The sequence below is a fragment of the Zootoca vivipara genome, chromosome 2, assembly GCF_963506605.1.
Source record: "Zootoca vivipara chromosome 2, rZooViv1.1, whole genome shotgun sequence".
NCBI lineage: Eukaryota > Metazoa > Chordata > Lepidosauria > Squamata > Lacertidae > Zootoca > Zootoca vivipara.
Window position 1 is genome coordinate 98622373 of NC_083277.1, and position 21652 is coordinate 98644024.

Sequence of the window (21652 nt, forward strand, 5' to 3'; positions counted from 1 at the left end):
TCCCATCACCCCTGGTCTTTCCAGCGAGGGATGATGGGAGTTGTAGTCCAAAAACAGCTGGAGGCCAAAGTTTGGGAAACACTGTTCTAGCCTGATCCGGCAGGCTATTCTTATGTTCATAGCTGTGGCAAATACCTCATAGGGATCAACCAATCCCAGCCATGCTTCTGTTTTATGGTTATTATTGTTGGCTAGTGTGACAAGTTTGCTTGGGTCAGTGGGCAAGCTCCATTAACAAGAGTGAGTTTCTTGGATATCGTGCAAATCAAGGACACTCCACACATTAAATCAGGGGTCAGAAAACTTTCAGCAGGGGGCTGGTCCACTGTCCCTCATACCTTGTGGGGCCCCGAACTATCTATCTATCTATCTATCTATCTATCTATCTATCTATCTATCTATCTATCTATCTATCTATCTAAACAAATTCCTATGCCCCACAAATAACCCAGAGAGGCATTTTAAATAAAAGGATACATTCTACTCATGTAAAAGCATGTCGATTCCCAGACTGCCCGTGGGCCTACTACCAGACTTTTAGAGGACATCTGAAGGCAGCCCTGTTTAGGGAAGCTTTTAATTTTTAAGAAATTAGTGTATTTTAATATTTCTGTTGGAAGCCGCCCAGAGTGGCCCAGATGGGCAGGGTATAAATAATACATTATTATTATTATTATTATTATTATTATTATTATTATTATTATTATTAAGACAATTGGGCCGGATCCGGCCCCCTGGCCTTAGTTTGCCTACCCGTGTATTAAATTATATTTGAGAGTGGGATAGGGAATACTGACCTTAGGAATGATTGGTTCATCGTCTTCTTCATCATATGCCCGTTCCTGAAATATGGAAGGACATTATAAGACATGTGGCCCTCTGAAACATCTTCCTGGAACATTCCTTCTCTTGCTATGCATTAAGTGCCCCTGTACCACGATTTTGGGAGGCTATTTCTTCTACTTTATTTATTTATCTGTCTCCTCCTGCATGGCAGCTATTTTAAGACTCCTCAACCTCCCTTGACTTTGTGCTGTGCTTGCAGAGTCAGCCTTTGCATCCTTTTCAGCGGCCCTGTTACCTGGTCGTCACCAGTTTTGAGCTTGGCTTTCGCTCGCTCCCTGCGCTTGAGCTCTCCCTCAATGACGTCAAAGAACTCCTTCTCCACTCTTGCCAGGATCTCCTCCGGCTTCTCCTCCTCCAGGTCCTCTTTGCCCCTGTCCTCCTTGCTCTCTGTCTTGGTCCTCTCCTTAAGACGCATTTCGCGGTGGCGGGCCTCCAGAATCTTCTCTCGTTTCGTCTCCCGCTCAAACATCTGAGGTGCACAGAAGGATTACAGGCTGAAAAGGACCCCATATAGGCCGAACTGAAGCGGCCTACCACACGGAGGCTAAATCAGTCATACCACTACTTTGGACTATGGAGTTTCTGAGCCCTGTGTTGGGGTCCTGTGATAGTTCATTAACCTTCCTATTGGAGAGTTGCAGACCTATCTCATTTTAAAGACATATGGCGGATCCCATCAGTTTTCTACAAGTTTATCCTTTCAAAAAAGTTTACAATAAACTAAGGTATTAACCCATATTAATCAGGCTATCAGGAGGCATTCACACGATTCAAGGACACATTCGAGTCATAAAATCATAGAGTTGGAAGGGACCCTGAGGATCTTCTAATCCAATGTAGGAATATGCAGCTGGAATCGAACCTGCAACCTTGGCGTTATCAGTACCATGTTCTAACCAACTGAGCTATCCAGGCGGAGCAAGTCGAAGCACTTGAAGAAGGTGCAGAACAGGCCCGAGGGCTAGGAGGAGAAGCCCAAAGGCCCACAGGGTTCCCCACCCCTGAACTAGAGGAACAAAACACATGCACATTCCTGCAGGGAGATATGTTTGCCTCGGCCCTGAATCTGCCCCCTAGGAAGCAAGAGACACTCACTGTGGAAGCCAGGTTCTTCTCATTCCGTTGCAAGGTACATAGGCCAGAGGAAAATTCCAGCAGCGTCACCGTGCCCAGTTTGGAGCCACAGCCAATAAAACGCCCATTGTCCTGTAAACGTAGGCTGAAGAGAGGGTCATCACAGACCTGTTGGAGAGAGACCCATTCAGGAGTGAAGGGTTTGCTGGCATTTCAATGCCAGTACATTTTCTTTTTCTTTTCTTTCTTTTTTAAATTTTAAAAAATACTTTATTTTATTATTAATATACATAAAATATACATAGAAATTAACACCTACATACACCTACATAAACATATACAATTTTTTTTTAAGAAAGCCACTGACAGAAAATAACAAAATAATTACATATATAACAAAATAATAATTTCAAAATATAATTGAACCCAAAAGACAATACATACACTCACATATAAAAAGACAGAAAAGGAAAAAAATTAAAAGAATTGGACATTTCTACTTTTGTCTTCTTGACCCCCCCCCCCAAAAAAAGACTTCCAGCCATCCCTTTGCTCTGGACTATTATTATTTCTTTAACTTTGTACATGCTTTTTCCTCTATTCTCCCTTTATTCTCTTTTGTTTTATGCCTTTTATACATCTGCTAGGAGACTGGATTTTTCAATCTGATTTTTTTTATATATTGTCTAAGCATACTCCAATTTTTCTCTAGCTTTTCTTCTTTTATACCTTTAACCCTCCCCGCTCTAATCGTTAAATTTTGATAGCCTATCAGTTTTTCGACCCAATCCTCCCTTTTTGGTACCGTTTCACTCTTCTAATTTCTTGCGATAAGCCAGAACATTTTCAAGGACTGAGTGCTTAGCTCAGATTTAAAGGCTCAACAGCAGAACAGATATTTCAGGGTTTTATTCAAATGCCATTCTGTTGCCCCCTCTTCCCACCTTTTGGGGGATGCTCCCCACATTTTCCTTTCACAGAGGTTTTCTCCGTATAAGAAAAGTGGGGAGGGGGGAACCATGTGAGTGTATATCAGTGTTGAGCCTGCAGAAATTATGCATGTTTGGAAACTGTTTCACGCAGAGGCTTTCAAACAAATGTAATTGCAGCAAAAATGCAGCCATTTTCAAACAGGACAAGGCACACAGATGTACAAACTTTTCCTTTCCAAGAAAGTGGCTACCTGCTGGAGCCCAGACTTAACTATTTGGCTACCATTGCAGCACCAGAGTCACCCAGAGCTACTGCAAAGTCCAGCAGATGTGACAAAAACCACTACGTACTTAATTTCAAATGGGCACCAAGCTAGAGATCTTCCAAGTTAACGTTCTGCCTCTAGAGCAGGCATCCCCAAAATTCGGCCCTCCAGATGTTTTGGACTACAATTCCCATCATCCCTGACCACTGGTCCTGTTAGCTAGGGATCATGGGAGTTGTAGGCCAAAACATGTGGAGGGCCGCAGTTTGGGGATGCCTGCTCTAGAGAGTGGAAGTCTCAGAACAGGAAGACTGCAACAGAAGAATCTGAAATGTGGATATGTTTGTTCCCTCCGGAATCACCTTCAAGTTGAGTGTAGGGTCATTCTGTTTGAAGAGGAAGTCCCAGACATCAAGGGTGCCATCCATCTTGGTGGTGAAGAAGACAGCTGGCCGAGTGGTGCTCCAGCACCCATCTGTGAGGTATGCCATATGGTATCTGCCAAAGAACGCAGCATTTCTTGTGTTTCACAGGATCCATTTAAAAGGCTTCCTACTCCTGCTGCTTATCTATCCAACAATCCTCCATCTATCCAATGAAAATAGGGCCACCCTAAGGAAAAGCGGGGACGCGGGTGGCGCTGTGGTCTAAACCACAGAGCCTAGGGCTTGCCAATCAGAAGGTCGGCGGTTCGAATCCCTGTGACGGGGTGAGCTCCCGTTGCTCGGTCCGTGCTGCCAACCTAGCAGTTTGAAAGCACACCCAAAGGTGCAAATAGATAAATAGTCAACATCCCATTCACAGTCCACTTGAGGGCTGGAATTTGTATAAACCTCAAGGTTCTGTATTTCCACAAGATTCCTTAACACCTTTCCTTTAACCCTTCCGAGTTCAAGAAATCCAACATGCTGCATTGACACTTCACAATTGCCTTGGCTATGCTCTGAGACGCTTGGGAGAGGCAGCTGGTTTAAGAGCAGAAGGGATCTCCTAGTTTACTGCTTTTCTCCCTTGGCAAGAATCGCCCTGTAAGTTGCACACAGAGGAGCAGGCCCGACTCTAGGGGTAGTCTTGGTGGCGCTGCACGGCAAAGCTGTGCAGAAGGCATGCTGCGTGCTGCGCCCGCCCACCAGGGCAGGGGCGCCGGAGTGATCTCCACACCACAGCGCCAGGGCGCCCAACCTGCTTGAGATGGCCCTGCAGAGGAGCACGGACGTGACCTTCTGTTTCAGTGTGCTTTCAACCAATTAATTGCTTAAAGCATGCCGCCTCCCCAAAGCACAAAACAAGCATAAGGTGTAACAGCTATCAAAGGTGGCAAGGATGAAGACAAACCCAAAGGATTGTTTAGATTGCTATGTTGACATGGACTTCATAAAATCATAGAACTGTAGAGATGGAAGGGACCCTGAGGATCATCGAGAGAGGGCCTTCTTGGTAGTGGCACCCACCCTGTGGAGCACCCTCCCATCAGAGGTCAAGGAGATGAGTAACTATACAACCTTTAAAAGACATCTTGAGGCAGCCCTGTTTAGGGAAGCTTTTTTTTTATGTGAAATGTTTGATTATGTGGCTGGGGCAACCCAGTCAGATTAGGCAGAGTACAAATAATAAAATGATGACGATCCAGTCCAGTGTTTCCCAAACTTGGGGTCTCCAGCTGTTTTTGGACTACAGTTCCCATCATCCCTGACCACTGGTCCTGCTAGCTGAGGATGATGGGAGCTGTAGTCCAAAAACAGCTGGAGACCCAAGTTTGGGAAACACTGATCTAGTCCAACCCCCTGCAATGAAAATGAATATGCAGCTGTCCTGTATGGGGATCGAACCTGCAACCTTGGCATTATCAGCACTCCAACCAACTAAGCTTAGACTTTGTTGGCAGACATGCCAGAAATCAAACTTGGAGCACCCTCAGGGTGGAAAAATTGTGGCCACATTGTAATGCCTGACCAGCACCAAGGCACCCACTGTTATGGCCAGCTGACATGTATGCAATTTTAAAAATAACAAATATATGGGCAACACAATGTGTCACCTACTTAGTCCACATGATCGACGATTCTCTGCTCTCTTCTGACCAAATGCGTGCCGTCCAGTCCCCAACGGTCAAAAAGTTCTTGGGGTAGAAAGGATTCCTCCACAGGGCATAGATTGGGCCGTGGTGCCCACTGAACGTGTAGACAATCTTCTCAGCAGGAGTCTTGGCTTTGCGGTTACAAGAAATCACAATCCCTTGCTCTGTTCCCACCATGAACTTGGTTGGCTGTGGAAACACAATGGAACGCTATTGTTACGCTTCAAGCGTGGTGAGTTCTATTTTCCTGGACCAAAGAGCAGAGCTCATGAAAGGACTCACGTGGACTAGAAAGGCAAGTGATGGCGGATTGGTTATTTTTTAAAAAATAAATATTGCTGCAAGGTTCGAGGAGACAAGAGCAATGAAGCCCAAAGATGGAACTCAGCACTTACAATATTCACTGGAAGGAGAGACTGAGAGAGGTTGGCCACCAAAGGATGGACAAGTGGAATCTGTAGATACCGGTAATTTAAAGTAGAGATTCCCCACCACCACCACCTAAGCCCTAAGCAATATGGTTATGTTAGCCTTAGCTCAGCAGCAGTAGCATGCCCCTTTTGGCCCAAATGGTTACAGTTATAGCTATTTGAGGGAGGAAGGAAGGCACTACAAAACTAGAAAGAAGTGTGCCCGCTTTAAGTGAACTAAACAGAACAAATACGAAGTTTGGGGATGCCTGCCCTAACCTATCCAGCTAATTAACAAGTCACAAAGTTACAAGAGCTTATGTTAAGTTTACTTTTTATGCAATAATGTTTTGTTTTGTATTGTTCTGTATTGATGTTTTTTGTTTTGTTTTTAAAGCGAATTTATCAATAAAGGTTTTTTAAATAAAAAAAACATAGATTGTTGTTGCTTAGTCGTTTAGTTGTGTCCGATTTTTCGTGACCCCATGGACCATAGCACGCCAGTCTTCCACTGCCTCCCGCAGTTTGGTCAGACTCATGTTAGTAGCTTCGAGATGCTGTCAAAAGCCCAAATAGACACTGACCTCAGCTTAGCTGGCTGCGGAGAGCTCCCAAAAACCTAGGTTTTATGAGAACTTAGACCAGGCATCCCCAAACTGCGGCCCTCCAGATGTTTTGGACTACAATTCCCATCTTCCCCGACCACTGGTCCTGTTAGCTTGGGATCATGGGAGTTGTAGGCCAAAACATCGGGAGGGCCGCAGTTTGGGGATGCCTGACTTAGACCATGGGACCTCTTCCAGTCTTAAAGGGGCGGTATCACCACACCTGGCCTAAGGGAAGTCCTTTGTCTTGGCCTCATAACTTGACAACAACAACAAATTATTGTCTATTCGTCTGACTGGGTTGCCCCAGCCACTCTGGGCTTCTTCTGACAAATTAAAAGATAAGACCACACACCACAGCAAACAGCAGAAAAAGGCAATCCCTCCACCTTCAGAGTGCAGAGTACGATTCATTAGCTGGCGGGGGAGAATAATATATTCGTATTGACAACACTAAATATTATGTTCTTTAGACTTTGTGGACTTGTGTGTGTCTCTCCTCCCCCCCCCTCCGGCACAACCTTCAAAGTTAGGCTTATAGGGTTGTTGGGGTGTGTGATGCACAATTTGGCTTCCCTGCTGGCTCTCAGAAAACCTGCAGCCTCAGTGATTAGGGGCTTGCTTAGCCACCTAACAAAGAGATAAAGATGCTTATTGAGATTCAGTTCCTGCTGGCTGTAGAGATTAGATCCCTTCACAAGCGCCAGCCCATTCCCACACCCCCAATCTCAGAAGCAGCCATTTCAGAGTGAGAAGTTTTAACAACAATGTTAGTCAATGTGTTTCTCACCCCCCACCCCCATCATGGAGGTGAGTCATATTTTAAAAGTTGCACAGTTCCTCAGTAAATGCTAGTTGTTCTTACCCACTTGCTAGCTTTTCTTATCCAGATATAACAGTGGATCCCTCAGACTTTATACATGAGACTAAGAAGGAAGTCGGGTGTTTTAAGAACATAGCTGCCATATACCAAGTCAGACCACTGGCCGGCCCACCTAGCTCAGTATTGTCCACACGGGCCGACAGCAGCTCCCCTGCTACCCAGAAGATGGATTTAAGAACAGGAAATAGGACTTGAACCCGTGCCATAGTTTGACCAATCAAGGCTAAGAGTGGCTAGGAGCTAGGTGGAGTCATAGATCCAAAACAAAGTGTAGACCCTAACACACCGGCCAGCTTCTGTTTGGACCTGAAATGTTCATTTTGCGCTTCTCAGAAGTACGTAATGGCAAGAAGTGGGTGCGGGGAGCGCCGGCCCGCAATGGCACCCACCCGAGAGGTTCTGGAACTGAACTCCGGCACACTCTGGCTGAAAAAAAGAAGCAGCAGTGCTTGCCAAGTGGAACAGTCCCCCCTCTCCTCCTCCTGGGCATTGCTCTGAGGATTCTTCGACCCCCCCCCCCAAGTCAATTTCAGGGGGAGGCATGGGGGGAGAGAAGGGGCGAAAAGCTACCCTGTGCCAGCAGGACTAGTTAGCTGAATCCCGCCCCTTATCTCCATGAGCCCCACAAGCCAAGTTGGACAAGCAGATGGAGCCACCCACCTGTCGGTGCGTGACCTGATGTCAAAAGGATGTCAGGTGACAACCATGCCTTTGAAGTGTGTTTGTAATTAAACCACTTGGCAATGCACCACCGAGTGATCTCTCTCAGTGGCCATCAGCCAATGGAAGCTTAGCAGAATCAGGCGCACTGCAGCGATCTGTGTTTGGATAAAGGAATCTGGGTGGCTGGTACAGAATGCACACTAGAGGGGTCTGTGAAAAAGATCTAGGCACCGCGAGAATCTTCCATGTACAGTGGAACCTCAGTTGTCAAACATAATCCGTTCCAGAAGACCCTTCAACTTCCGAAACATTCGGCAACCGAGGCTCAATGGGCAGTCGGCAAACCCCATTGAGAAACCTCTGAAACGCGCCTCAGAAGCCGTTCAACTTCCGAGGCGCGTTCGAAAACAAAAGCAATTACTTCCGGGTTTTTGGCATTCGAAAACCAAAACATTTGGCTTCCAAGACACCCGAAAACTGAGGTTCCACTGTATATATTTTTCTCATCTTGAAAGTGAAGAGAGACTGCTCAGTGTGGCAAAGTTCTTTATCCCTTCATCCCAAAATGTTTTGGAGATCACAAGCTTCCAGGAATCTGAAACTGTTTCATATGGTCCTCTGAAGCGGTACTCCAGTATGAGCACTGATACACATGGGGGGGGGCAGCGGGAAGCCATGAAAGCAACTGGGGAGTGTCTACTAGCCCACAGAGGAGCATGGCATTTGAGCTATGATGATTTCTCTGTTCATCACCCTCCCCTTAGCTCTCTTGCAGTTTACATGTTATATCCTCAAAAGTCCAGTTTGTTCCCCTGTACCTCTCCAATAAGGGATGAGGGTGGCGCTGTGGTCTAAACCACTGAACATCTTGGGCTTGCCAATCAGAAGGTCGGTGGTTCGAATCCCTGCAATGGGATGAGCCCGTTGCTCGGTCCCAGCTCCTGCCAACCTAGCAGCTCGAAAGCACGCCAAAAAGTGCAAGTAGATAAATAGGAATCGCTCCAGTGGGAAGGTAAACGGCGTTTCCATGCGCTGCTCTGGTTTTGGTGTTCCGTTGCACCCGAAGCAGCTTAGTCATGCCCGGCCACATGACCCATAAAAACTGTCTGCAGACAAACGTTGGCTCCCTCGACCTGTAAAGCGAGATGAGCGCCGCAACCCTAGAGTCGTCGGTGACTGGACTTACCGGTAACTGTCAGGGGTCCTTTACCTTTACCTTTTTACCTCTCCAATGCCTAGTCAAATTTCTGCAAAAGAAAACGCCGGTGTGCAGATTGTGTACCATAAAAAAATATATTTAAATGATGCCCTCTCCTGTGCTCCTGAGTCCTGGTGCACTCAGAATGTCCTGGCTTTAAAATGTGTTTCTCTAGGCACATCTCTATTGCCATTTCACTCTTAAGCTTTTCCCCTGATACTTTTTTTTATAAAAAAATTCTCACGAGTTTTCTCTCCTTTAGTCACCTCCCCACATACAGGTGAAACTTGGAAAATTAGAGTATCGTTGAAAAGTGCATTTATTTCAGTAATGCAACTTATTATTTTTTCTTTTTCTTTTAATTTTTACAAATGCTTTCTTTTGGAAATTCCACAGTAATAAAACAAATAGTTACAATAATACAAAAATAAACATCGCTATTAAAGGTAAAGGGACCCCTGACTCTGGGTTTGCAGCGCTCATCTCGCATTATTGCTGAGGGAGCCAGCGTACAGCTTCCAGGTCATGTGGCCAGCATGACCAAGCCCCTTCTGGCGAACCAGAGCAGCACACGGAAATGCCATTTACCTTCCCGCTGGAGTGGTACCTATTTATCTACTTGCACTTTGATGTGCTTTCGAACTGCTAGGTTGGTAGGAGCTACATTCCATTTATAATTGACCCACCTAACGACAAATAATTACAATTACAACAAATAAAGGCTTGACATATCTTGCTTTGCATGTCATGCACCTATCTCATTTATTAGTTTCACCTTTTAAGTTGCATTACTGAAATAAATGCACATTTTGATGATATTCTAATTTTCTGAGTTTCACCTGTAGTATCACCTAGGAACTGAAGACAGGGTTTTAGTGGCACCCAAAAACTAAAAGGTGGGGAAAGAAGACAAAAGCCTTCTCTAGAACTCAGATACACAGGAGAGAATTCAGAGCAGACTCACCATCGTTGGCTCAAATTCCAGGGCAATGGCTCCTAAAGCATTTTCCAAGACTCCTTTCCTACTGATGTCCATCACTAGTATTTCAGTCGGTTCAGCTAGTTTACGAATGTCCCACCACAGGACCTGGAAAAAAGAAAAGTATTGGGGGGGGCACATTATGGGTGGGTTCAGGTGGCTAATTTACAACTCACTGAAATGGTGGCAATTTCATTACATGAAATGTTCCTGCTACACTAATAGTGAACTTGATGGTCTGGTTGCTGATCCCAAACACCACCATCCACGCACAAGAGGGGTGGTATCAGCATGCTTGGGAGAACCCCAAAGTTTAGGGGGAGGGAAAACCCATGGGCGTAGGCAAGGGGGGGCAGGAGGGGGCAGTTGCCCCCCCCCCAGAAGCAAAAAATTAATGTATTTTACAGACCATAACCAGCACTTTTCCCCTCCAAAAACTGAAGTGGAAAGGGCTTTGCTTTAGCAAGAGCAGCTAAGTCTCCGCTTGCTGGGGGGGGGGACACACAGCTGTAACAAAAACACATCAAATAAATAAAGCAAAGTGGCTACCAGTAGTTAAGCAGTTAAGACAATGGCGCATATATCCCCAGGCAAGATTCGATAGCTGACCATTTCACCCTATTGTTCTTAAGTTGGAGTTGTTAATGAGCATTCAGGAGCATTAAGAGTTCTATTGGCGATTTAATGAGGGTGCAGACTCAGAGGATTCAATTTGACTAAGGTGGCTCTGCAAGGCTAAAAGGAAGTGAATAAGAAAGGGGGGGCCACCTTCCAAGAGACTCTGATCTACTCACAGAGTTTAAAACTGGGGGTGATCTACCCCCTTTTGGGGGGTTCAGGTCAAAGCTGTTGAGTTTTTTTAAGGAAGGGAAGCCCTGTTTTTTGGGGTTTAGGTCAAACTTGTTGAGCTTCTTTTAGGAGGGAGGGAGGCCCATTTTTGTTTAGGGCTTCAGGTCATAGTTCAACTTTTTTTAGGGAGAAGGAAAATTTTGGGTGAGCTTTTTTTAGGGGTGCCAGTGACCTACCAGTGATCTACCACAGACATCCAGTGATCTACTGGTAGATCACAATCTACCTGTTGGACGTGCCTGCTGTAAATCAAGCAGAGAGAAAGCTGCTTACAAGGCTCCTGTACATGCAGAGTTCCAGCATCACAGCGTCACCCAGAGGCACCCACAAATATGAGTTATCCCTCTCTCTATTTCTTCCATCCTTAATAAAATCTGGGGGGGGGGAAGATAAGCCCCACATAGAAAGCCCATCAACATGGGGGGATGACTCTTTCAAATACGGTATTTACCAGTAATTGGGGGGGGGGAGAGGCACCTAGGCCTCTAGGAGTTGGCTGCTATGTCTAGGAGTAGGACAATTCAAGAAAGCAGAATGATGCATATGCTATGGTAATATATCAATAGAATCATAGAATTGTAGTTGGAAGGGACCACAAGGGTCATCTAGTCCAACCCCCTGCAATGCAGGATTTTTTTCCTAAGGTGGGGCTTGAACCATGGTTGAAATATTATGCTGATATGCAGCAACGCCTCGGAGCCGTTGTGGCTGCGGCCATGCCTTGCCTCGCCCTCGCCCGCCCTGCCACCCCCTCTCGCCTGCCCGACCCTCCCGTCCTCTCCAGCCAAGCAGGGTAGCCGCCAACGCTGCCAGCCCCAGAAGCACAAGGTGGCCGCTGCCGCCGCCGCCGCCACAATGTCATCGGGCCCGTTGGCCCTGTAGCCCCGCCCACATTCCCACTTTGTGGCCCCTCCCGTGCCTTGGCCCCGCCCCTGAACGACCATGGCTTGCCCCCCCCTAGTTTTGATCCTGGCTACGCCCCTGGGAAAACCTAAGGAAGGGACCTTCCCCCAAAATATATACTGTACACACAACACAGTGAAGACTGCAAATGATCATTGCCCATGGAATGGGGTATCTGAGAAAACATGGCTGGCAACCTTGTAAAGGAACTCTCCATGCTGCAACACTGTTTTGTACATCTTATTAGCTGATTTTATTAGCTAACAGATTGAGGTTGAATCCTAACAAGACAGAAGTACTGTTTGTGGGGGACAGGAGGCGGGCAGGTGTGGAGGACTCCCTGGTCCTGAATGGGGTAACTGTGCCCCTGAAGGACCAGGTGTGCAGCCTGGGAGTCATTCTGGACTCACAGCTGTCCATGGAGGTGCAGGTCTATTCTGTGTCCAGGGCAGCTGTCTATCAGCTCCATCTGGTACGCAGGCTGAGACCCTACCTGCCTGCAGACTGTCTCGCCCGAGTGGTGCATGCTCTGGTTATCTCTCGCTTGGACTACTGCAATGCGCTCTACGTGGGGCTACCAGATTTTTAGAAGACATCTGAAGGCAGCCCTGTTTAGGGAGGCTTTTAATCTTTAATCGATTATTTTATTCTTCTGTTGGAAGCCACCCAGAGTGGCTGGGGAAACCCAGCCAGGTGGGCGGGGTATAAATAATAAATTATTATTATTATTATTATTATTATTATTATTATTATTATTTTAACAGATGACAAACCATCTAACAACAGCTTCAGGTGAGCAGGCTATTGCTAATTTTAACTATCATGTGGCCGACATATCGTATCATCTGAATCGGCTCCCATCATGAACTGCAAGATCTAACATCAACATGTCTAATCTCTGATCAACGGTATAGTACTGAAGAACGTTCTAGGCTCATTCAATTTTCAGGCTCTGTTTCCCCACTAGGGATTGTTTCCAAGCGAAGCAGAATGTGACCAAGTATGTATGCTCTTTCCCAGCGCTCTTGTCTCCCGAACTGCTCTAAGCACCAGCCTTTCACCCCCAATTTCCACACCCTTGGGCCTTCAGCACTGCTGCTTGTCAACCGGATTGGAGGGCTGGAAGTGGCACACTAATCCCTTAATTGAATCCTTTGTGCAGAGCCCAGGACTTGCTGTACCCAAAACATTCCTACCAGATTAGTTGAAATCATTCAGATTATTCTGTGCTGTGAAAGCAGAGAACAAGAGCAAAGAAAAGGTGCCCAGGGGGCATCACAGATATAAGTCATTCAGATGGCTTCAGAAAGCAAGCTGTGTTAGATACTTAGGAGGGGAGGAAGAAGAAGAGAAAAAGGAACTCAAAGTTCGTGGACCATCAGGTCTGCAAGGAATTCACCTGCCAACCTAGAAGATTGCCACCAGGATGAGATGGATTCTATTCCCAGAGCCTCTCAAGTTTTTATCAGCTGGACAGCACATTACCCCCCCCCCCCAAAATGCCCTCCTCCATTGGTGGTAATGGGCAATGATTCATAAAGGCAACCCCCCTCCCCAATTTAGAGGACAAGAATTATACTAGCTGAAGCTCCCTGTGAAATTCAGTTGAAATTATTCTACAACCCCCCACCCCGCTTCAAAGGTCCAACTCCTATGTTCTATCCACAGGAGCCAACTCCCAGGGGCAGAGGGGCTTCTGCCCCTCTAATAAAATATTTGAGGGGGCTGCCCCTTCCCAAGTTGATGGGCATTGCCATTCAAACGGTGTGTGTGTGTGTGTGTGCCGTGTCATGTGATTATATGGGGAAGGACTTACCTAGATCCCCCCCCAATATTTTACTCAAGTTGGCTTCCCTGGTTCTATGGCATCTGAGACTTTTATACTTTCATTATTTCATGGGTAGGCAAACTAAGGCCCAGGGGCCGGATCTGGCCCAATCACCTTCTCAATCTGGCCCACAGACGGTCCGGGAATCAGCGTGCTTTTGCATTAGTAGAATGTGTCCTTTTATTTAAAATGCATCTCTGGGTTATTTGTGGGGCCTGCCTGGTGTTTTTACATGAGTAGAATGTGTGCTTTTATTTAAAATGGGTTATTTGTGGGGCATATGAATTCGTTCACCCCCACAAGGTCTGAGGGACAGTGGACTGGCCCCCAGCTGAAAAAGTTTGCTGACCCCTGCAATTATGGTTAGAAACAACCCAATGACTCCTCTCCCTTTTCTTCTCCTTCCCAAACAGTGTAGAATTCTCACAGCACCAACAAGTCCCTCTTACTTTTTCTGTCTACTTCTGCATTCTGTTATAGCGCTTCCAGCTACAGATCTTTCCATGAGCATCCATTGCTCTACGGCTGAATGATTATTTGATGGGCACCGACCCAGAAGCCTTACTGGCTGCTCTTCAGAGATACACACCATCAGCTAGATGCACCATCTAGGATACAAGTACTGCCCGCATTCAGTGCTGTGGCTTAGCTGATAAATGCAGTCGATCGTTTGAACCAGCCAAGCAGCAAGAAGCTCAAGTCATTTTTTAAAAACAACAGAGCCTGGAGCAAAGCTGCAGCAGAACGGAGACATCTCTTGTTCCTCCTGAAGTCTGGTGCAGCTACTGCACCCCATTTCCTGAATAAAGGCTATCCAGGGCCGTCTTAAGGGTATCCAGCGCTGTGGTGCAAAATCCCTCCGGCGCCCCCGCTTCCTAGGCGTCGTTGGGACGGCGGCTAGCAAGCCTGCTGTTGCGAGGGGACGTGGCGGGAAGAGCGCACCAAAAGGAGCCCTTTCGGGTGCTGCTCCTGCCACGTCCCCTCGCCTGGGCGGGCTTGCTAGGCGCCATTGGAACAGACGCCTGCTGTTGCGAGGGGGCGTGGCGGGAACAGCGCACGGCGGAGATACAGTCGACCGCCCCTGCAAGTGCGACGGAGGAGGGGGCAGCAGCAGAGCTAGGCTGCTTCAGCAGCAGCACCTCGCTCGCTGCCTCGAACATGAGCAGCGCACGGGGCTGCTGGGCGCCCCAGCCCAGTGCCCCTGATGGGGAGGCGCCCTGGCACACTGCGCCACTAAGCCAGCTGGAAAGGATGGCCCTGAGGCTATCTATTCCTATAGATAGCAAACTGCAGTATCTGTCTTTTACCTGCCCATCGGTGGAACCAGAGAAGCAATCGGTTCCAGTCTTTGACTGCAGCCAGATAGCATTATACACAGGATCCCGGTGGCTAAGCTCGACTGTGGTCAGTTCCACTGGCAGGCCTCCTTTTCGAGTGTCCCAGTAAGCTGAGGGGCAGGGAAAACAGTAATTGTGGGTCGCTTGAAAGATGCTCAGGTCCTCCTCCCACAAACAAGGTTAACAGAATCTTTTGGCTATTAGATTACTCAAGGGTCCTAACTTGAAGTGGTTCAACATGCATCAAGGTCCTTGGTTATGGTTAGCTCAGTTGGTAGAATATGAGTCTCTTAATCTCAGGGTTGTGGGATTGAGCCCCACGTTGGGCAAAATATTCCTGCATTGCAGGGGGTTGGACTAGATGGCCCTCGTGCTCCCTTCCAACTCCACAATTCTGAGATACTCGGGAAAACCACTCCAAAAAGTTGATCCAGCTTCTTTTCGCCACCCACACTGTTCCAGTCTACAGCTCGTCCTCAGAATGTTAACACAAACTTCTTTTATTCTGAATAAATCTCTCCATTTAATTAGATTTCAGGAATATATATTGAGCAGTTCTTTAAAAATCAAGTATACGTCATAGTTTTGCAGCATTTGCATTTAGTTTTCAGGCCCAGAAATGGAAGAGCCATTGTAAATGCCATACTCTAGTGATGTGAGGTGAGAATATTCTCCGGATATTCTCTGCTAGAAAATTCTCCGGAGAATATTCTCTACAAACTGTAAATTCTAACATAAGAACCAGTTTTACAACCCACATTTAAAAAATCTAGTTAAGCTGTTATATTGCCAGTGTAAGTAATGAATAACGATTTTTTTTTTCTGATCCAGTTACACTACTGGGCATTGTGTCATTCACCATTGGCAATTCTGAAACGTGAGATACAGAAAACATTTTTTTAAAAAATGCTATTCATTTAATTTGATGAACATTTGAATTCATTTGTATTTCAACTATATGTAATAGCCTTTTTTCTATTTTGGTGTGACCTTATTCTTAGCAATTCTATACCCTTGGCCATACAGTGTGATACACACACACACACACAGAGAGAGAAAATAGCTTTAATGCTTTATACACTTAAAGTACCTAGGCCTATACAATTATGTGTGACAGCATGTTGATTTAAACAGTTGACATTTCTATATTTTTATTTAGTGCCAGTAACTGGTTTTTGGAGTGCCATTCAATGGTACAAGGTGCCATTTACCAGAGACTGACATACTGAAATATATTATCATATAATGATAATATATTTAATGTTAATGGCTTCTTTTTTTATATGTATGCATATAGGGTTTTTTTAAAAACAGGCTGTGTTTTATATCATTTTCAACGCATTAAAATGAACATTCTCCTATTTTAAATGAAAATTCTCTAATATTCTCATGAATCGAGAATATTCTCCAAAAGATAATTCTCGAGAATTTAACATCACTATACCGGACTAATACAGAAAATTACTGATTGCCACGAAGTGCCCTATGTCTTCATCCAAACGTACCCCAAAACGATACAGGAGGTGATTGTTATTTGGATTGGGAAAAACCAAAATAAACCGCATGCGGTCTGTGGCAGAAGCAGAAATTCACCAGATGTCTCTGGCGTGTGCTTTAACCCTTAAGACCTAATTCAAAACTGCTTCATTATCAGAAGCTTCTTTTAAAGGATCCTTCCCCCCCCCTCTCCTTTTTAAAGCACACAGATGGGCTGGATTTCTGCAGACGCAGCAGGGAATTGCTTTTGCTGTCTATGGTTCAGTTATAATTAAGCCATTGGAAGTGACAGAGTGTGTTTCACGGGGCCATTACTGCCTGCCTCGGGAGGCCTGTGAAGGACAAAGTGAAATCAGCTCCTTCTTCCATCACCTATGAAGTGCTTAATAACGTCCCTGTAATAGAGACCCTGTCAGATCTGATTGCTGATGAAAATGGCAAAAGAAACATAAAAGGGAGTATAATTAACTCAAAGGGCACATGTGAATGAAAAAGGCAACAGGATCATAAATGGACCTGGCAAACCTGTGCTTGGTGGAACTCAGAAAGCCACGGCAGACAATCGTTCTTGTTAATCCAACAGGGACAATTATGAATAACGGGGGTCGTGAGCTCCTTGGGCAGCAGCTATGTTATGTACCAATCTGAACAGGATCCCCAGAGCAGCCCTGTTTGATGGAAATGTGACTACGCATCCACACAGCACGCTGGTGAAGTCAGCCAAAAGACAGGCTGGGGTGTGCAAAGCCGGAAAACACCCTATTTGGTAAGGGATAGCCTTAGCAGAAAATGGTAAGACTATTTCCTCGGGGGAGTGGGGGAGTAGGGTTGGGCGATATCTGGTTTACATCATCGCAATATATCACAATGTCTGGAATAAGAACGGAGCTGGTTTTCAACTTTGTGATATATCACCAGCTGAACATTGCGATATACTCAGTGCCGGATTTAAGTATAAGCTACACAAGCTATAGCTTAGGGCCCCACTCTCTTGCCCCCCCCCAAGAGACTAGATTATGAGTCTCTGTAAATTGTGTTTCTAAAGGAACTTTTGTTATTGCCAAATGTCAATGTGTTTGCATTACTAAGTTTGTTATGAATTTAAAAAAAGCATTTTAAGTTAGAGCTTAACAATTACTTCACTATTAGTATACTTCTCATTAATTGTATTTCACTATTAATATACTTCTTAATTGTATTTCAGTTCAACAATTACTTAGATAAAATACATATTTTGTTATGTGCAATTGGCTTTAAATACCTATTAGGTCCATAAATTACCATATCATATATTCAACACCAAAAAAAAAAACAGTGACAATTTGTTGTTGACAAAGGACAGCTGGACATATAAAGGCCCCCATTACGTTCAGTAGCTTAGGGCCGCATCAAATCTAAATCCGGCCCTGGATATACTGATCTATCATGACATCTGAAATAAGGATGGAGCTATGTAGAGGCATTGGCTGGCTTCACGGTTTCCCCCACATTGTGATTTTGGCATAACACACACACACACACACACACACACACACACACACACACACACACGATTCACAATATACTGCTCGGTCAAAAATGATGAAACCACCATCATGATATGGACTTGAAACCAATTTTGGATGATATATCGCCTAGCCCTAACACGCATCACGATTTGCGACATATTGCTCAGTCAAAAATTATGAAACTGCTATCGCAATATGGAGTTGAAACCGGGTTTGGACAATATATCAATATATTACCCAGCCGTAGTGGGAAGCAAGAGCCCAAAATGGTATTTGTGGGAAACACAGGAAAATAAAGAATGCTCTGAGTCTTCTCCCCCAGTTTCCTGTGTCCAACAGTGGTGGTACCTTATGGTACATGGAAGGGCATGGGAGATAACTGTTTGCTTCCTGTTTTCTTTGGAGAGGTTCCTACTATTACTTAGAAAGGCATGCTGCTGTTCATGTGTTTAAAAAAGAAAAAGAGGAATGTGACGGGTGAGATCATTGGCATGAGAACTTCTGCAAAGGAAGTAGGGAGGCAAAATTCCGGCTGCACACAGCCTGTTCTTTCCAGCATGAGAGTTCACAGAGATCGGTGAATGTAACCATTTCCTCCTCTTCTTTGAAAACAAGGCAAGTATCCACAATACACCATGTGAATACACTCATCCCAGTACAGCTGCACAGAAGTTAGGAGGAGACGGAGCATATAGGGCACATCCGTGGCTCTCTTTTTAAACCATAGAGCAGCGATGGAAGATGAGCTGTGTGGCAGGTATGCCTCTCCATTACAGCTCACATTCAAAGAGGTATAAAACCAAGCAGGAGCCTGAAGACAGCAATCAGGACTAGGTAATACACCTGGCAATGAGAACCTAAGGCATGGGGAAGGGAAAGGAACAGGTAGCTGGTAACCCAAGGTACCACACTGGATCCCCCAGAGCCTTCTCGGTGGTGGCACCCTGCCTATGGAATGCTGTTCCCTAGAAGCTTCACCTGGGATCTTTGCTGCTACACTGTCTGCACGAGGCAAATGCTTTTTCATTTTTCCAGGCTTTTTAAAGGACAAATGAATTTTTCTTCGCTCTTCCGCTTTTCTTATTGTAATGCTGTTTTCCCCACGTTATTTTAATTCAGAGTCGTGTAGGTTTGGAGGGCAAGACAGACGCTGATTAAATACATGAATAAAAACAGCTGTGTGCATTCTGCTTTCCACAATTCAAATTCTATTCCAAGAAATGCCAAACTCTTGAGTTACGCAAATGGAACACAAGCACTCCCACCATGGTTCATAACTGTGTTTTCATTCAAAGCAGTGGGTGCAGAAGTGGATTTGACCGAGCAAGCGGAATTTGAAACCTTGAAACCACCGCTATGGATTTCCTTTGCTCTTAAGACCAGTTCTCAGTTTCTACTAATCCTGGACACCGAACCTGGCCTCCAATTATTATTATTTTTGGCTTTAGATGCCTGTAGCTGTCAGATTTCTTTTTTAAAAAATAAAAAGTTCACGTACACATTGAAAGCAGCAAATATTTTCAAAAACTGGAGTCGGTGCATCAAGAAAGAAGATAAATATTATTTGAAAGCGCATGGTTTGCCAGCCACCTTCCTCCATCTCCTTTTCCGGCACTATTGGAGTAAAGGCTTGCTAGTGACAATTACAGATAAAGCCAAAGCCAAACAAGAATAGACTTCAAGGTACACAATGAGGGCCCCAAATTCCCCACTACTTTTTATCATGTTCTAACCATTTCTCTTACCTATCTGCCCATTGTAGCAACCTCCAATCAGGATATGCGAATCTTTCGGGTTGTACTCTAAGCACACCAAAGGTGAGGATGGCCGGATAGCAAGTTCTGGTTTGTTGGGGGTTTCTTTAAAAAAAAGGAAAGAAAAAAGAGGTGGGGGCAGAATTACCATACAGAAGTAAGCAACTGTCAGACTTCACAATTCTAAAGTGAATGGTAAAAAAAATTATCCATTTTATTCCCTTATCTCTCATCCCACTGCACCCCATGGCTGCCACAAGCAACATTTCTGCTCCTGAATATGAATGAACTGGGCGCAAATTCACCTGAAGTTGCAGGCAGTAGAAAAACGAAAGTGAGGAGCAGAACAAGGAGATGGGAGGCAGAACTAATAGCGGGACTGCCCTTTAGAGTTGGGCAAAAATCCAGGTCAGAGACCCTTTCTGCTTCCTCCATTCTGCAGAGGGCGGACATGGCAGGAGGCGTCTCCCGCAGATCCCAGCCAAGAGACGGATCTGCCAGCACTCAGGCCCAGTCTAGGGGAAATGATGCAGAAACCATAATCACCGCCTTCCCCCCCTTCTTACCAAGGTCCCATATGTATGAATCATAGCTCATGTCTTTTGAACTCCGCTGGAATTCTAGGCTGGCATAAGAGACCGCCAGCTTCCGGCTTCTGTCGGGGTGCCAGGAGAGATGCGTGGCTGTTCTTTTGATTGGGTTTGGGTCCCTTTTCAATAATAAAGAAGAAGAAGACAACGGCATTTCATTTGCTCATAAGCAACAGGTTGTGCCATCAAATCTCACAAAGAACTAAAAATAAAAAAAGATATCTCACAGACAAGTGAGTTTTATGTGCGTCTGTTATAACGACGAGTATTTTGAAGACGGTGCTGCAGAAATCCTTCACTGGGGTGGACGTCTATTTCCAGTCCACAGTTCAGTTGTTCCAGAAGTCGTAACTACTGCCTGAATAATATATGGTTTCTCAGTTGTTTCTTCTTCATTTAGCCTACCAAGGTTTCCACCAGACGACTTGCTTCTCCAGCATTCATCCTAATTCACTTGTGCAAAGTTTACACAGAGCTTAGACTAAAGTCTGGTTTTTACTGAGCATCTGTCCTGATTTGTTTATGGGGTGGTTATGCGACAATCCTGAAAGGCCTACATTGGCTTCCAGTACATTTCCACGCACAACTCAAAGTGTTGTTGCTGACCTTTCAAGCCCTGTAAGTGCCCTATAAACAAATCAGAGCAAATGCTCAATAAATACCAAGCACAATCTAACCTCTGCATAAAACTTTGTGCAAGCAAATCAGGAAGAGTGCTCAATAAACAGATCATCAGGAGGAGTCAAAAGAGACAGTTGTTCATCACTCTAGGCTTTTTTTTTTAACTGTATGGACATGATGTCTGCCACTACATTTAGTCTCCATTTAGGGAGAGATGGAAGGAAAAAGTGCCATAATAATAATATATCCTACTCCACCCTGTCAAGTTAACTGAAAACAGCAGGGAAATGTTCACAGACCAGTGATGGGCAACCTTTTGAGCTTGGTGTGTCAATATTCACTAAAAAACCGAGCATAATTCGGGTGGTGTGTCACTTCGAGGAAAAAAAAACACAATTTCATGATATTTATAGTTTAAATAACAAAAATGTATAATTGTAATATATAACTATTTAATAAACCAAAAACTAATTACTTAACCAAACCAAACCAAAAACCCCTTATTTATCACAAAGTGCCCAGAGTTGTTGAGCTTTATGGGGGAGCTGCTGACCAAAGTTTGGGAGGTTTTTTTTTGGGGGGGTGCAAAAGTTGCTTTGCTTTTGCGGAGGGATGCCCGAAAGCTGCTGCGCTTTTTTTTGGGGGGGGGAAAGAGAACAGAAATAAATGACAAATAATACCTTCGCTGGAACTAACACACAGCACCGACATAGTCTGCCAAAGCGCCAGAAAACCCAGCACAGGGGCTTCCGGTTGACCACGCCATCTTGCTCAGACGGGGGTCCGCACAGCGGAGCGGACCTCGGCGCTTCAGAGGTGGAGGGAATCGTTC

The 21652-nt window shown here is 45.2% G+C and overlaps 1 protein-coding gene across 2 annotated transcripts in view; it reads right to left on the reverse strand.

Moving 5' to 3' along the window:
* The window catches only part of DNAI2 (dynein axonemal intermediate chain 2), a 31467-nt gene that overhangs the window by 2646 nt on the left and 7169 nt on the right, over positions 1 to 21652 (reverse strand). For both annotated transcript variants that reach the window (XM_060271951.1, XM_035107951.2), the window contains exons 5-13: positions 20176 to 20318; positions 19601 to 19714; positions 14821 to 14960; positions 9919 to 10041; positions 5161 to 5384; positions 3481 to 3616; positions 1942 to 2088; positions 1082 to 1315; positions 798 to 842 (exon numbers count right to left, since the gene is read on the reverse strand). In XM_060271951.1, coding sequence (XP_060127934.1) covers positions 798 to 842; positions 1082 to 1315; positions 1942 to 2088; positions 3481 to 3616; positions 5161 to 5384; positions 9919 to 10041; positions 14821 to 14960; positions 19601 to 19714; positions 20176 to 20318 — 1306 coding nt within the window. The remainder of the gene's footprint in view (positions 1 to 797; positions 843 to 1081; positions 1316 to 1941; positions 2089 to 3480; positions 3617 to 5160; positions 5385 to 9918; positions 10042 to 14820; positions 14961 to 19600; positions 19715 to 20175; positions 20319 to 21652) is intronic.